Below are 17,500 nucleotides of genomic sequence, written 5' to 3'. Positions count from 1 at the left end.
TCATTCCTGGCTTTAGCTGCAGGCGAATGCTTTCACGGTTTCCCCCATGTTCATCCGTTACAATACCTTCTGGATCAAACACATAGTTTACACGTCACCAGTGTACTCCCTTAGAGCCTATAAATGAATGGACAGGTTAAAGATTAATGGTTTCTGCTTCGATGACAATCGATTAGCAAGCCAAGCCTAGTTAACATCCCCTGGTTGACAGTTTTATGAAACACCATCAGAAACACTCCATAAAAGGTACTTGTCTATTTTGTCACTTTACTCTTTAATTTTAGCCAAGGCTTCAAACGAGTGCCCGACAGGATTCTCTTGTCTAATAACTTTTTGTTTGATGTTCTGGATCTTCTTCAGATTTGCCAGACCTTGTGCTTCTGCATACATGTCACTGATACTTTTGCCCTCCTTCCACAGACAAGGGCAATGAGGATCATTGAATCTGTTGTTCTCCTTCTCATTATCATCCCCAGCAAAGGCCTCAGGCTTTGTGTATTTCCTAATATTAAAATGTATTTGACTTGAAGCAAAGTGAAGCAATCATAATTAGAAAACAATAACACTGGGGAAATTCAAACAACAATTTTTTGGTCAAATAAGTAAGAGTTTTTCTTCCATATCCTCTGGAAATATAAATTTTGATTTGCAATGCACGTATACTACGGCTAAACGGCTCACGTAGTGCAATAGGCAGTAAAGAATATATTTTGTTTTTCACATATTTAACAAAAAGACATTTTTCAAGACTTTTCCATTGAATATGTGCTACAGCTGCTGTTATGACTACTACTACTACGACTACTACTATTACTATTATTAAGGAAGTGAAATTCTTACAGTGAAAAATACTTACCTATTGGGGGGTTTACATCGTCCTAATCGCAAATGTTTAGCCAGATTGCTTTTGCTAGAAAATGTCCCTGAGCACTGGCTACATGAAAGCTTTCCTTGCTCTGACTCAGAGTCTGAGCTGCTATCCTAAATGAAAAAGAACAGAGGCACCAACAGGTCTTTGACATAATCGAACACCTGAAAAGTTGTTTTTATGACAAAGCCCCATAAGAGAACAATTTTGAAGAGGACACTTTTTTTTTGGAATGCACTTATTGGACGAGGGTGTTCACAATTGAACACACTAGAGTTACACTGTGATCTGCATTCCCTACTATTAATTGCAGATAAAAGGATTATTGATCATTTTAGCAATAGAACCTGAGAAGGACACAATTTACCTGCATCAGTGTAAATGAAGCAGCTAGGCTGTCAGAAGATAAGTCACTGGAAGGAAATAAAAATTAATTTAATGAACCTAAAGATTTCTGTAAACAATTTATTCCATTTCTTATACTAACCTGCTATGAAAGATAGTGGAGCCATCATCATCGTCAACAACAACAACTGCTCTGTCTCTACGTTCACCTTTAACTTTGAAATCACTTCCACTGTTTATGTGAAAAAGGAAGAAATCATACCCTGCTGTTAGGTTTTTGTATTCTGTGTTGGGTTTTTGTGTTTTGTGTTTTCTAGATGTGGGTGTTGGTGTTGGCCTGTCAATCTCTCTAGCCACCTAACAATGATGTGAAAAATTGGGGAGTTTACTAAAGAAGCAAGTCAAGTTGAGTCACACAGCAATACATATTCTAGAATTTCTACTTCACTCTCAATATCAATTAACTATATCTGACAATTACAGAAATATTCAGCCCTCTGCCCCTTTCCTACCAAAAACATTTCACTTCAGTCTCGCAGGGTCCTTCAAAAAAAACCTCAACTCTCACAAAAAGTTAGTGTTGAATCAATTGAAATTAAAATGTGTAAATTCCAATTAAATTCAACATGAAGGCAGAAGTTGTTGTAAGAGCAGAGGTTACCATTAAGTATTATTGCGTATAGGTGACACCACTGGCTCCAATTCTTAGCCAATGACTCTAACCAACCTGAAGACAGGCACCATTAAATCATCACTGCAGTCACTGCAATATATACGCAAAAGCAACAAATTTACTATCATTTGTAAAAGTGACAAATCATGTCCAGTCAACATGAAGTTATTACACAACCCATGACCAAAGTGGCACCCCAGCATGGTGGTGGCACCTGACTATCACCTGTCACAATATAGTCATATAGTGTGAAATACAGAGAAGTAAAAATTGATGAACTCATTAAAAAAGAAATATTTTGCTCTTGGTGATCAAGAGGGCTTCAGTTTACTGCAACCAAGATGTACTGTACTGAACATCAATGGTTTCGGATGTCAATTAATTTAAAGCAGTGTTGTAAGCCGCCTTATCTATCCAGGCAACCTATAAAGTACAGTGAAGCTTGTATCAATCAGACCCCAGTCTAAGCAGAGACAACAGAAGCGTATTGAGAGTCAAGCACACACTAGTTCCACAAAGCAGAAGCACACAAAAATAATGTTCAGGAATACCTATTTGTAGTCTGGGATAGCTTTTCATCACCCTTTTCAAAAGAATGGATATAAAATGCACTTGGTCAAACAATGCACCAAAAGTAATCAGAGATTAGGGGAGTGCAGTCCAGTGGGGCATTGTCTAAGAGAAGCGAAATTTAGTGGATGCCTTTATATTGAGAAAAAGAAAAAACATCAGGTGAATCCCTGAAAGCTACAATCAGCATGAGTTTTGACATTTCAGCCTGGTAACAGTGAACAAATATTGCTGCCTTGGCCTAAATATTGGAAATGGCAATTTTATAACTCCCTAACTTGGACGAGAAATAATTCAATGACGCCTGGGATCTCGCACATTTACAATTCAAGGCGCTAAATGCACATTCGACGCATCTCACAGTGTCGGTCTGCTTAGATATATGCTCAAATCTCAACCTGAATAAGGTGCCGATTACATGGCGAGTTTCAGCCCGGGCTGAAACTTTAATCAGGTAATCGCGATTGTTTAGAACGAGGCATTGCTTCAGAGAACTGGGCTGAAGTTTCATCCCGGGCTGAAACTCTCCTTGTAATCGGGACCTTAAATGTAACTGTATTTAATTAACACTTACCGACTCCGATTTCAAAGTAAGGTCCACACAATCCACCTAGAAGGGAAATAATCACAAAAAGGGTTCCAATGCGGTAAAACACGACATCACTGATGGTAAAACAAGACATCACTGAGGGCAAGTTATTTGCAAACGACAGACAAGCTCAGGTTATTGCTACTACCTGCTGTGAGCCAGCTCTGAAAGGAAATTCGAATTCACTTTCGTCTGAAACATAGGAAAGCATTTAATTGCCTTTCTGCTGCAAAACTGCAACACTAAACAGCAAACAAAAGGGCCATTCAACTTAAACAACAGCGATTTGCAAAGGCTCACCTCTACTTGCCTCCATCTTGACATAAAGAAGAACCACATCACGTGATCAAAATGGCGGGGGAACTTCCGAACAGTATGGGCGCACAAAGGGATGATCCTGGCTCGGATCCTAGCTCGGATCCTGGCTCGGATCCTGGCTTTATACTTAGTTTATCTCGGTTTTTTTGTGTTTTCTTTTAAGAGCTCTACACTCCTTTCCAAGTTCAATAACCTTTTCTTTATGAACAGTCAAATCCATAATTGTAATGCAAGGAATGCCCGTTCTTTTCGCCTGCCACTGTTTAGAACAAACACCAGACTGTTTTCAATTTATTTCGAAGGTCCAAAGTTTTACAATTCTTTGAATTCTGTCATAACTGGTTCGTCCTCATCTGCATCTTTCAAAAGAAAGCTTAAAGAATTTTTCCTTAGTATGTATTAGCGTTTTGTACGGCTATAATTAGATTATTAATTAAGTATATAATATGTGTATGTGTATATGTGTGTGCGTGTGTGAATCTTGAGGTCTAAGGTTAGCTGTCATAAGTTCATATTGTAATCATTTATATTAAGACCTGTTTTTAAGTAAGGAGACCTGACTGAGTGTAAGCCCCGTGGTTTCCTTCAGGTCTCCTCGCCATTTAATTTTTTTTTCTGTTAAATCTTATATTACCTCTGCTGTAAAATAAAAATGAATGAATGAGTTACATGTAATAATGTCACGACGAAAAGCAACGAAACTTGTGAAAATCCTTTACATTTTTGCGGGTAGCTAGCTGGGTGAAACGCGTTGTCCTGAAAAGGGGGTAATAGAAGAAAGTTTTACTGCAGGAAGACTTTGTTTAATTAACTACTGTAAAAGGTCTTGTTACATAATTTCCAGCGACTTTTGCTGCTGTCAGTCCCGTGTTAATTCGGCCAGGTGAATTGTACATGCAGACTTTGCTTTTATTTTGGACACTAAATAATGTAGCAGAGATGAAATAAACAAACCATTTTAGATATATGGCAACACAGAAATTCAGCTATCTCAAAGAAACATTTCCCGAAGGAAAAAAAAAGACATGAAAAACGTTTTGAATGGCACAGTATACGACCTTGTGCTGACCGCAGAGGAGTCAGCCTATGCGATCAAAATTATCGTGGGCAACTGAGATTTTCAAGCCTTTGTTGTCCTTCTTACATGTATGTCAAATTCAATCTAGTTTTAATTGTTCGACATTTCTTACCTTTCTCTAGTTATAAATTTAAGCTTATTTTGAGTTCATGCGGACAAAACATTTACTGAGAAAACTGTGTAAATACCTTTCCACAGTGACAAAAAAAAAACACAGGTGTAAAAGAAAACTATAGTCATGATCAATAGATAAAGTAGCCACATCTAAATGTAGAACAGAGAGTTTAAGGCTCAGATTTTTCCAAACATGCATTAAATGAAATCATTTGTTTTCAAAATTACATGTCAATAATTTTTGTGACTTTTCCATTGTTTTCAGTATTTCTACGAAGAAGAAACAGTGATTTGAAGAAAGAGACTCTGACCCTACAAAAGCAAGTTACAAAACAAGACAATTTTTTTGAAGACCACATCCTTGAAGAAAAACGATGCAATCAAAAAACTAAGGGGAGCAAAATCTGCTGCAACTAAACTGAAAATTCAACACAAACAAAAAAAGAGGTTTTAAACAGTTATTCTCTTGTGGATACATTTGCCTGTGGCAAAAATGGAGCAAATGATTGGCGTGTAATGTCCATGGCTTGCATTAGATATTTACTTCATGCATGTCTTTTAGCTAACCAATTGCATTACATTTAATTTTCAGTATTTTGTTTAATTGTAGTCCCCCTACAAATCGGATTGTTTCCCCAACTACTTTATCCGGTTGGAATGTTCTTTTAGGGAAGGCAGACAGATTAATTCTGTGTAAAAGGTTTGCAAACAGCAAATGATGGAGTGATGACTCTAACAAAGGAGGGGAGGAAAGGCACATTGTAGGGGGTCCACACATGGTACCAGGAACTCCCATACAAAAAGCACACCTGTCCAATATACATGAACTGAGTGGGGTCGTCAATTGCTATTGACGGCCCGACTCACTGGATGTTGGGTCGTGAAGTTTAAAAAGGAAGTAAGCCTTACTGCCGGAAGTCGAACTGCCTGGGGGCAGCTTCAAATATCTTGACAGATTGTGACGATCCGATCAGGTCGTGACGACCCGTCATTTGAAAAGTCAACCCGACTATTGGAACTTTGATCAACAAAGGCGGCTGTGCTGCTCAAAAATGTTGTAAGCTTCGTTGTCAAAGAGTAGCGACTAAAATATCGATATAGGAATAGAAAATTATGAACATCAACCAGAACAGCATTCACAAATGTGTCCTTAATGCCCTGACAACATGCTTTTCAGAAACAGAAATAATGACCGACTGTAATAGCGCTCCGAAATGTTGAATGCTTCGTTCTTAAAGCGTTGCGAAAATCGCCGCAAGCGTCCTAAAAGCATCCAAAAGTGGTGAATGGTTCGTTCGTTCACGGCGTAGCGAAATTAACACCCAGACAACATGCTGTTCAGAAACAGAAATAATGGTTGACTGTAACAGCGCTCTGAAATGTTGAATACTTTGTTCTTAAAGCTTAGCGAAATCGCCGTACGCTTCCTCAAAACATCCAAGCATTGCGAAAATCGCCGCAAGCTTCCTAAAAGCATCCATTACTGGGCCAAACTTTGTATCTAGGATTTTATTGAACAGTATGCACAGCTATGCGACTTTTCCCGTAGCCATTTACTCCAATTGTTGATTGGTTCCATTTTTGCCCAGAAAACATAGCTCAGGCAAGGCAGCATTATTGGGTTGTGCTTGTACAGTATAGGGGAAAAGAGGACATAAAGGAAATATTTGCTGGCAAATAGAATGTTTATGCTTTTTCTTCCCATTGTGTGACAACTTTTTAAATAAACACATTTACACGCAAACGTCATGACTGTTTCAAATTCTTCAGTTCCCATCAAAACACTTACTGTTTATTAAAGAACGACTACTCCTATGATATTGCAACGAGAAAGTGGCTGCTAACACTGAAACGAAAATGCTGTGCAAATTCTTTTCCAACAATTCCATCCTTCACACAGAAGCAATGATATTTGCAAAAGCATTACTTCCTATCTAAGAACAAAGTGATGATTATAGCGGCATTTTTAGTTGCTTTCGGCTTAACAAAGTCACCAGCTCCCTCACCGTATCCCAATGACTTGTTTTATCTTTAATTTGGAAAGTCAGACTTAAAATTCTACTACCTTACTCTACCACATTCGAATTCTAAGAGTCACGTTTAAAAAACCCCTTCCACACCAGTACTCATTAAACACATGCGCCCAAAAATATGTACAAAAAACGGCCCGCATTTTCCACCCCATGTCCGGCCTCAAGAAATTATGCATTCACGTTGCAGAACATCCACAAACCGTAAATCAGCGCTATTGCTACAAAAGCAAACAAAGAACTTCAAAACTATTTCCCAATGTTAATCACCTAAACGCGTTGAAGTCGTTAACAGTCAGTCAGTCTTTAACGGAATGCTAATCTGTTGGAAGAACGCAGCATAACAATCCATTTCATGGGTTTTGCAGCACACCCAAATGGCAATCTCGCATTGTCGCTGCTTCAAGGTCACACGTTTCATAAAACTCCAATAAAGTATATAGTTTCTGGATGCTTAGGAATTGTAGATTCTGATTAGTTGATTTAAGGCAAGAAATAAAAACCTTTCCTAAAATAGCCATCATCTTCCAAAAGTATGTAGTTTCACAGATTGAGTTCGTTTCCAATCAGAATTTAACCGGAACTACGTTTTCTTCACACCATCTAAAAAACTGTTGGGGAATTTTGATTAATTGTCTGGTTTGTTTGTTTTTTTTTTTTTTCGCTCCTAAATACTCATTACTTTGGAAGGATGCAACATATAAAAACTCCCCGACACGGGTTTTTGCCACATTATCGGGCAACATTCTTGCGAAAAAGAATGAAAACTCACTGTAAACGAACTGGAAACGTGTGCCTCATTCGATGAAATTTGCACATGACTTTTGAGAAATAAAGCTATTTTTGGACAGCTTGTTATTATAGATATTTATTCATAGAGTCGTTTTTCCTTTCTAACTTTGTCTAGAAGAAACCTTTTTTCGCAAACTTTTTGTAATTAAGGCTAAATTGCAGAATACCCGGCCCACCAAATGTCCTACTTAAAAAAGCTGCCACCACGGTCCCGCAGTCGTGTTTAACAATTGTGCTTCCGCGTCCACTAAATGTCTTACTTAAAAAACTGCCACCGCAGTCCCGCAGTCGTGTTTAACAATGCTGTTTCCGCGTCCACTAAATGCCTTACTTAAAAAACTGCCACCGCAGTCCCGCAGTAGTGTTTAACAATGCTGCCTGTCCACAGTGGCATGGGACAGAAAATTATATTCATAATTCAGTTCCTAAACCGGGTATTCTGCAATCGCTCCTTAGCTTTTCATTTTGCTGTTCCGTTAACTACGCTTTTCACAAGATCGTGTGAAGAAGAAAGAATTTGTTTACTGATTAATCCTAAGCTCTCGTTTCAGTGATTGGGTCTAAGCACTCTTAGCTTTTATTTTGCAGTTTGGTTAACTACACTTTTCATGAGATCGTGTGAAGAAGAAAGCGGTTGTTTACTGATTAAGCCTAAGCACGATCGTCTGAACAAGAAAGCAGTCGTTTACTGATTAAGCCTAAGCGCTCGCTTCAGTGATTAGGCCTAAGCATTCTCGTAAAATTTTAGCTTTCATTTTCCGGTTCAATTCACTACACTTTTCACGAGATCGTGTGAAGAAGAAAGCACTCGTTTACTGATTAAGCCTAAGCGCCCCTTTCAGTGATTAGGCCTAAGCACTCTCGTAAAATTTTAGCTTTCACGTTGCGGTTCGGTTAACTACACTTTTCACGAGATCATCTTGCCCTTGAACAATTTTCATTCATCTACTATGGGACTGTGAACCGCGGAGGCAGTTCATTTTACTCCTTGCCTTTTAACATTTTTATTTGGTGCATTATTTTTTACATCTCCTAAGAACATTTCAAATAAGTCACTGTCTCTGTTCCTGTAGCGCAACATAAACTCTCCTAAATATGACGAAAAGTGGTGTTTTCGGACTCCGAAAGGAGGCATTTTAACCTTAGCGTGCCACCAGTGTCCTTCTATTCTGTTCGTGCTATCACCATCTTTGTTTAACATTTTGCATTCAACGACTACGGGACTGCGGACTGCGGTGGCAGTTCACTTTAACATTTTGCATTCAACGACTACGGGACTGCGGACCGCGGTGGCAGTTCACTTAAACGTTTTGCATTCAACGACTGCGGGACTGTGGACCGCGGTGGCAGTTCACTTTCACATTTGCATTCAACGACTACGGGACTGCGGACCGCGGTGGCAGTTCACTTTAACATTTTGCATTCAACGACTGTGGGACTGTGGACCGCGGTGGCAGTTCACTTTAACATTTAACATTCAACGACTACGGGACTGCAGACCGCGGTGGCAGTTCACTTTAACATTTTGCATTCAACGACTGCGGGACTGTGGACCGCGGTGGCAGTTCATTTCACTGCGTACCCTTTAACACTTTTCTTTTCATTCATCGACTTCGGGACTGCGGACCGCGTTGGCAGCTTTTTTAAGTAGGACATTTGGTGGGCCGGGTATTCTGCAATTGCTCCGTAATTAAAAAAACTCAATGAGATGTACCCGGCAATATCAAAAACTAAAATAGCAAAATTATCAATTTTGGGGTATAGTGATACCTTACAACATCACTCCCAGGGGACCAAACACAATAAAAAAACCTACAACACAGTCTTGCCAAATTCGTTTCCAGCCACAATTGTATGCTCACAGCCGGCGTACTTTTTTACTATCCTGTGTCTTTAAAGTGTTTGATTTATGTTTCACCTTAGAGGGTAGCGCTTCAATATTACGTGACGATCGCAAACGAGTAACATAAATATGAATAACAAAACAACTGTGTCGCGTCAACATTTTCAGGCGACCTCAAAGCCTCTAGTATCTTCACATACACGATTTTTTCCAAGTTTATCACCACCTAACATTTCCAGCAATCGGGTCAACTTTTCAAGGGACGGCTCTTCACGAACTAGACAGTTTGTCACGACCCGTCAACATTTTCGGGCGGCCTCACCGCTAGTATATTCACAAATACACTCTTTTTCTAATTCCCTCAAGCAGATATAAGCTTAGCATACAGTGAGCAATGGGAAAACCTCTTGCTGCCATGTTCGTCAAGGTTTCAAAAACTCTTTCCGTACCTTGGCCGCAATCTTCACTTGGCTTCCCTTGATTCGAACAGCTCTCCAGCATGAGATGCTTCTTGACCACATAGTTTGGCTACCTCGAGCGCACATGAAGAAAAGTGACTTCACAGGCACACAATGTAGGACTCCTAAAGTTGACCCATTGACAAACTGAATGAAGGACTGGTCTTAAACTTCACCGTCGCGATATTCAAGTAAAAAAAAAAAGGCACTTTTAGGAAAAAATCGAAATACAAAATGGTAGATATTTCGATCATGTACTATTTTTTAACCTTGCCTTTAACGGTGGCTGAAACCTGGCGTTTTGAAAAGATATTAAACAACAAAGTCCCCAAGCCGACCGGCCATCACCCATGTAATCGTACTGCGCATGTCTGTAATTACTGTGTTTTGACGTATCGCATTCGTTACGTAAGGGGTAAATTTCACTGTGTGAATGCATCTTATTATCTATGCAAAACGCGAGTCTAAAAGTCTGAAAGCCCAAAACTCCCTGCATATTAATTCTACAGCGTGCACACGCATTGTATTCTTTAACTAGTGACTAGTGACGTCATTTTATCCTCGATCCAGCTCTCGTAAAGGAGCAGTGTCATGGATTGTTAGCAAAAATCTGGAAAGCAAAGGAGACCTTTTTACCTATGGCAAACGATAATTAATGGGCAAATTTTAGTTTGCAGAAACCATTCTTAAGTGTTTTTGGCTACGTGTGAAAAAGTTAAAATAAATGCCAACTTGAAAACGTCGGCCAACGTTTTCAAGTTCTTCCCTTGCATCTTAGATGAACTCTATAATAACTTAGTGTGTCTCATTTTTCTTTCACATTTTAATCGATTTTTATCTCACTGCGGTGATCCAGAAGCAATTTTAGAATGAAAAAGTCGCTGAATATTGATTTAATAAATTCATGGTCAAATTCCCGTGATACTGCCCCTTTAATTAAGATCTTAAAGTTGGTAATGCTGGACCATTAAATAGGAAAATTGCAGTTAAAATAAACAGGTGTTGTTGTTGTTTTTTTTTTAATCAACGCTTAAAACTTTGGCCGCTTACTGTTAAGTTAACGCAGTTGTGAAATCCAAAGAAAAATGAGAATTGATTTTTTGGTCACAGTGTCACTTTTCACGGTCTTGATTAATTGGTAAAGCACATGTTATGAATTCCTTTTCCTCCATATCCGTTCCCTGTACATGAAAGGCCACTCACAGGTGCTACATATGTTTTGATTTAAGAACCCTTCAAACAAGATGACACGTATTCTCCTGGAAGACCTTTCTTTACAGCTATTAACGAGAGTCTCACATTTTGCTGCCCTGTCAACGGATATCCACCACCAACAGTAACCTGGGGAAAAAATGGAACTAATCTACAAACAGGAGAAAACAAGTGCTACAATACTGCCTCTGTCAAGAACGATGATTTTGGAAACTACACTTGTGTTGCCACAGATGGTATAACCACCATTGGTCCTTTTGTTTTCAGCCTTCTTAAAAAAGAAAAAGAAGAACCTGGTAAGTTATTTGTTATACTAAGGGACTAAGAGCTTTAAAACTTACAGTGTAGGTATAGCCTTATTTTGAGGCACTATTTAAATGACATCATACAGATGTATGCACTGTACAGGTACTGTAAGATGCAAACTTGCTTGCAAAAGATGTAACAACTGAAAAGTTAGTTGTTTTGTTCTCTTTTATTTATTTATTTATTTATTTATTTATTTACTCATTTCTATATTAAATTGTTTTGATGTTGGTTATCAGACTGGTTATCTGTCTTTAAGAGCCGTTGCATTTCAATTTTTTCTGCTGATTCTAAAATCAGAAAATGCCATTAATTAAGCGAAAAGTGGTTTTTTAACTAGAAATGAGAAAAACTGTTGTTTTCACCTACATACATGCCTCAGTTTCTATTTACATGCACGCCCCATTAATAGTGCTTTTCAGGTGCCTAACCAGAAAGAATAAACTAATTAATTCATCAAAACAAAAATCTAAAATTCATTCTGCAAAGCATTTGCCACATTGGCTTTCTAAAAGAGAAAGAGGGCGTTCTCTTTTTGAAAGTATGAGGCTCGTTTATTATGCTGAGATGCAAATGGTTGCTCTAAAGCTTTGTGCCTTCCATTTCAGAAGAATTTTGCTTGCCTTTATGCTGGTTGCAATTAACAGTTTGTCCAGTCATGTTTTAAATTATTTTGGATACAGATGTTTAAAAAGGTTTTGCTTTTTAGTTCACAACCTTATGCAACTACAGTCTCGGACAAAATTTTTGAAACACTTTATAATACCTTGCCCTCCCACAATGTTGTTTTGGCAAATAGGCTCAGAAACTTGCGTTGAAACAACATTGTGAGGGGAGATTGAGCCGCTAAAGCTTCAGATGTGTATAGTCGTTTACTGTTCCGACGAATTTTGTCACAGTGTGTATTTGTGAGGAATTTAAACTATTTATAGGACGTGCTGGCAGGGTCATAAGTGACACAAATTTACAGTGTCCTTCATAACCGGTAGGATAGCATTGCGTAACATTTTTATTCTTAACGGAGTTTGATGTACTGTGTTCGAATTTCTTTTGGTATCTATCCACAATAATAAAAGAAGCGAAATTGTTTACATTTAGCCAAGAAGAGAGTCATAATCTGAAATTTGGTCTTTCTTGCTGCCATTGATAGCGTCACAAGGGCACGACCATATTTCTTGCATTGAAAGGCCTTTTGTTAGTAAAGTAGCTAAAATGTGCTATATTTCTCCTACACGCGCTTGGAGATTAATCAGTAACGGTTTTCCTGGAACGCCCAGGACATACAAAGGTTTAACAGCTAAGAGAAAACCTATTTAGCCATTGTTTAAGAGAGGACGTCCATGGAAGTTGCATTAAAGAAGGCAAGGGAGGCCCACAAGAGCGAAGAAGACGCGGTTTCCACAATTGCTGTATCTGCGAGAAAAGTTTGTCGCTCTCTAACTTCTAAAGGATATTACTACCTACAATCAACAAAAAAGGACTTTCGACTTCCGTGGATGTGCTAAAAAGATTAAAATTTGCGCCAAAAATGAGATGACAACACACTGCATATGTATGGACGAAGGATATTGCCTTTTACCTTGATGTAGTTTCCTTCAGAAGGTCATATAAAATACAAACTGATGCAGTATTTTATATAAAATGACGATGTATCGCCAACTGTCAAATATTGTTACGGCTTAGTTTGCATATAAAGGTATTACCGGGCCCACTGTTGAGGCAGTAAAAACTTCATTAAGTCCCAGAAACTTTAAAAGAATACTTTTTATTTTAGTTAAGGCCGACGGTGCCTACTATTATTGCGCATACGTTGTGCTTGTCTCCAGATACTCGGATTTCCTATCGCTTATGTTTACTAATTCATGGACATTTTTGCGCGGTTTAAAACTATGCAGATAAAGTACATCCTCGTAAGTACTCTTGGTATCCAAAAGAAAATTGGGGGTAACCATACATTCTCTAGAGATAATTGAGCTTCAATTTGAGAAGGAACGCCATACATTGCTTTGTATTTTAAAGCTCTTTTCAAATATTGTTCATGAATTATCTTTGAAAAATGCGTGGTTACCCCCAATTTTCTTTTTGGATTTCAATAACACATGTTAAGATTTACTTTCCTGCATAATCGCAAATTGAGGCAAGAATACCTTTGAATTAGTAGGCACCGTCCTTAAGTTTTTAATTTCTAACTCTTCGACAATTTCTGTCGGTAAGAGACATGGAAATGCAGGAAACACAAGTTAAAGTTATCAAAAACACAATTTTGTACAAGGGTAGAAACTTATGACACGTGATGTAAAACTTGTTTACTGATTAGTTCAGTGCATGAGCAAAATCACTTCATCGCGGTCAGTGCCGACAGTACCAACCAAAGCGATCGTGGTCGTACCAGGATTACAAAACGGTTCGAAAACAGCGTTTAGAGGATTTATAAAGTGTTTTGCCACAACCAGCAACTCCTGTTAACAAGATATTACGATATTTTCCATCATGCAATAAAACTGGAACGGCTTCTGCAAATTCATCCTGGTTAAGGTCATTCCTAAGCAGAACTTGCTCAGCCATAGTCAACCTTCTTTGAAATGAACCAAGGGGGTAGTTTCTAACGAAACTGTGGTGCTGCGTCGGTGGGGAAGTAGTATACAAGAATTTGGTTGGGTGGTGGGCCTTTCCTCGGGACCAGTGTTCTGCTGGAAACCAGGGTTTTCTTTAAGGTTTTAAGTAGGCGGATTTTTTTGTAAAGTAGACGGTTGTGGATCCGGAGGACCCACACGATGGGCTTTAGCCGGAAAATGCATTTCCTGGCATTTTTGGCCATGCAACTCAAACATTAGAGGGATGAATCAAGCTGCCATTATACTATGAAAACCATGTTACTCAAGGAAAGACGAAGCAAAATATCAATAATACAGCCCTATAAACAAAAAGTTGAGTTATATTTTTTGTATCTTTTTGGTGGTTTTGCTGGAGCTAACGAGCCTGGCAAATATTGCCACTTGACAACTTGTAAACATGGCACATACTTTGAAGGACTAGACCAGCAAAGGCTTCTGATTGGTTGTTAAATTAAGAAGCTGATTGGAGGATACTAATTGGCCAATGGCGTAAAGGATGTTTCGATCCTGTTTAGATGTGAAGATGACACACATTCGTTCCATTGTGTAATTAGCGGGAAAATATGCTTGCGGAACTTGGTTGTAGTAATTTCGAAAATTGAAAATCACTCGAGCGGTTTAAGAGTGTAGTTTTTTTTCCGAAGAGTTTAGGAGTTCCGTAAAGCAGTGAGAGTTGATCAAGAGTGACGTTGGATAAAGATCCGTTGTCATGTTGAAGCGTAGAGATGCCCTAGGGAGGACAAGCACTTACGCGGGCAAGTAGGATTAAACTCCGAGGAGCGTTACGTTCAAGTGTTTAAATAAAGTCTACGAGTCCTCAGCTTCTACATTCGCTATAAATGATCAACTGAAAGGTTCGAAGTGAAAACGAGGGAGCGGTTAGTGAATGATCAGGGGCTAGTTTTGTTCCTCAGTTGAGTTGTGGTAAGAGATGCGTGAACGCAGGCCGAGCGTGTTGCTAGCAGAACATCATATGTAAATTTCCTTCTGGATTGAGAGTAAACCTTTTGAAAGTGTTTCTTTGTTTACAAGTTTTTTTATGATTGCGGCGTGATTAAAGGAAGTTTTGCGCGGACTAAAACGTCCTTGAGTGATTTTTCCTTCCGGTGAGATACAATCGGTGGCTGTTTAAAAATATCGAAATCCAATATGGCGGACAACAAATCATATTGTTCCTACTTTCCCGCCACCGCAGCAAGATTTTTTCAAAACGAAAGTCTCAAGCATAACTTTTTTAAACTGCCCTTGAGTCAGAAGTCTTTTGTGTTTTCAGAAAAGATAGGCACTGCAAATTTTTATTTGTATTGAGCCCAAGTAGTTTAGACCTCATAAACATCATCTCCTCTACATGTCGTGACTCTTCAAACAATGAAAGTAGCCGGCGAAACCTGACAGAGAAGCCGGCTCTTATATACAACCCTGGCCGAAACTGAGCAAGAAGGGAGTGCACCTCAACCAATGCGTATTTATAGCTATCCTGTAGTATCATGCACGTGTTTTATGCACGCCTAGCCAATAACCGTGATGCTGCTATTCCGTGTTATTTCATTTTTGCATATCATTAGGAGTGTTACGAATAGGATGAATATTGTACATGTATGAAGAGGCTATACAGTATAATGTATGGTATATATGAAAGACATTCATTTGAATTGCTGTTAGAAACATAATATATATATGTTGTGTAAAAAAGCTGCTTTTTTACAATTATATAATTGTAAAAAAGCAGCTTTTTTACAAAAATATATTTTTGTAAAAAAGCTGCTTTCTTATGTAAAAATGCTGCACTTTTACAATTATATAATTGTAAAAAAGCTGCTTTTTTACAATTATATATGTTTGTAAAAAAGCAGCTTCTTTAAGTAAAAATGCTGCTTTTTTACAATTATATAATTGTAAGAAAGCTGCTTTCTTATGTAAAAATGCTGCACTTTTACAATTATATATTTGTAAGAAAAGCTGCTTTTGAACAGAAATATCTGTGTGTAGAAAAAAGCAAGTACAGAAGCCGTAAATAATTAAGCAAACCGGCTTTTACAACGGTTACTGTTCATACATTGCATCAAGTAGTGTAAACCATTCGTTGCTTTAGAGTGCCGAGCAGTGCATTCATAATTTATCTTTCTGAAACCGATGGAGAAAGCTTAGAGCTCTTCCTACTGAAATACCGTGGTGATGTGATTTTATGTAGCTATGTTAGCCATACACATAATTTTTATTGTCGACATCACAATCAGTTTAATTTCAGTGTATAAATTCGAGACAATATTTGGTTCAGGTCACAGTGTAAGGTCGCGTGCAAGAAATTTATAATTCAGTTTTGTAAACACACAGTCCAAGCACTATAACTTTCCAACGATTTATGCCAGTGCCCTAAATTTTTTTGTTGGCTTGTGCTAGCCATATGAGTATTCATTTATGATAGAAATCCCTTTCCCAAGCCTTTCAGAAGTGTCGAAATTCGAAAAACTGTTTCCTTACATGTCACGTCTTGTAAAGGTGCAGGAAATTTACAATTCAGTTTTGTAAAAAAACGGTCCGACCGCTATAACTTTCCAACGATTTATGCCACTGACCTCGATATTTTGTTGGTTCGTGCTAGCCGTATAAGTATTATTTCTTGGCATAAATCACTATTCCTAGCCTTTCATAACTGGCATTAATCGTTGGAAAGTTATAGCGGTCGGACCGTCTTTTTACAAAACTGACTTGTAAATTTCCTTCACCTTTACAAGGCGTGACATGTAAGAAATAGTTTGTCGAATTTCTGCACTTATGAAAGGCTTGTGGAAGTTATTTCTATCATAAAATAATACTCATATGGCTAGCACAAGACAACAAAATATTGAGGATCTTGGCATAAATCGTTGGAAAGTTATAGCGGTCGGACCGTTCTTTTACAAAACTGAATTGTAAATTTCCTGCACCTTTTTTACAAGGCGTGACATGTAAGAAAACGGTCTTTTGCATTATGCGTCAGTTATGAAAGGCTAGGGATAGCGATTTCTGCCAAAAAATAATACTTATACGTCTAGCACAAGCCAACAAAATATTCAGGACACTGACATTAAGCATTGGAAAGTTATAGCGGTCGGACTGTTTTTTTACAAAACTGAATTGTAAATTTCCTGCACCTTTACAAGGCGTGACATGTAAGAAACATTTTGTCGAATTTCTGCACTTATGAAAGGCTTGGGAAAGTGATTTCTATCATAAAGTAATACTGATATGGCTAGCACAAGCCAACAAAACATTGAGGATACTGGCATAAATCGTTGGAAAGTTATAGCGGTCGGACCGTTTTTTTACAAAACTGAATTGTAAATTTCCTACACTTTTACAAGGCGTGACATGTAAGGAAACGGTGTTTCGCATTATGCCGCACTTATGAAATGCTTGGGAAAGTGATTTTTAGTAATAAATAATACTTATGCGGCTAGCACGAGAAAACAAAATAGTCAGGACACTGCCATAAATCGTTGGAAAGTTATGGTGATCGGACTGTTTTTTTACAAATATATAATTGTAAAAAAAGCTGCATTTTTACAAAGTATATATTTGTAAAAAAACGGCTTTTTTAAGGTACCGGTTTTTTATGCCACATATATATATTTAAGTAACTGCAGACAGTACTGTTTCGGCCTTCTGGGCCTCATCAGTGCAGTGCTGATGTCTGGGATGGAGGTTAA

At 38.2% G+C, this 17,500-nt stretch overlaps 1 protein-coding gene across 1 annotated transcript in view; it reads left to right on the top strand.

Moving 5' to 3' along the window:
* The window catches only part of LOC137982399 (opioid-binding protein/cell adhesion molecule-like), an 87,654-nt gene that overhangs the window by 62,276 nt on the left and 7,878 nt on the right, over window positions 1-17,500 (top strand). Inside the window, exon 4 of the mRNA XM_068829519.1 lies at window positions 10,908-11,186. Within this exon, the coding sequence (XP_068685620.1) occupies window positions 10,908-11,186 (279 nt within the window). The remainder of the gene's footprint in view (window positions 1-10,907; window positions 11,187-17,500) is intronic.

Source organism: Montipora foliosa, chromosome 13, assembly GCF_036669935.1.
Source record: "Montipora foliosa isolate CH-2021 chromosome 13, ASM3666993v2, whole genome shotgun sequence".
NCBI classification, from domain to species: Eukaryota; Metazoa; Cnidaria; class Anthozoa; order Scleractinia; family Acroporidae; genus Montipora; species Montipora foliosa.
Note: the sequence above shows the minus strand (reverse complement) of the source record. Positions and strands in the feature narration are given on the sequence as shown.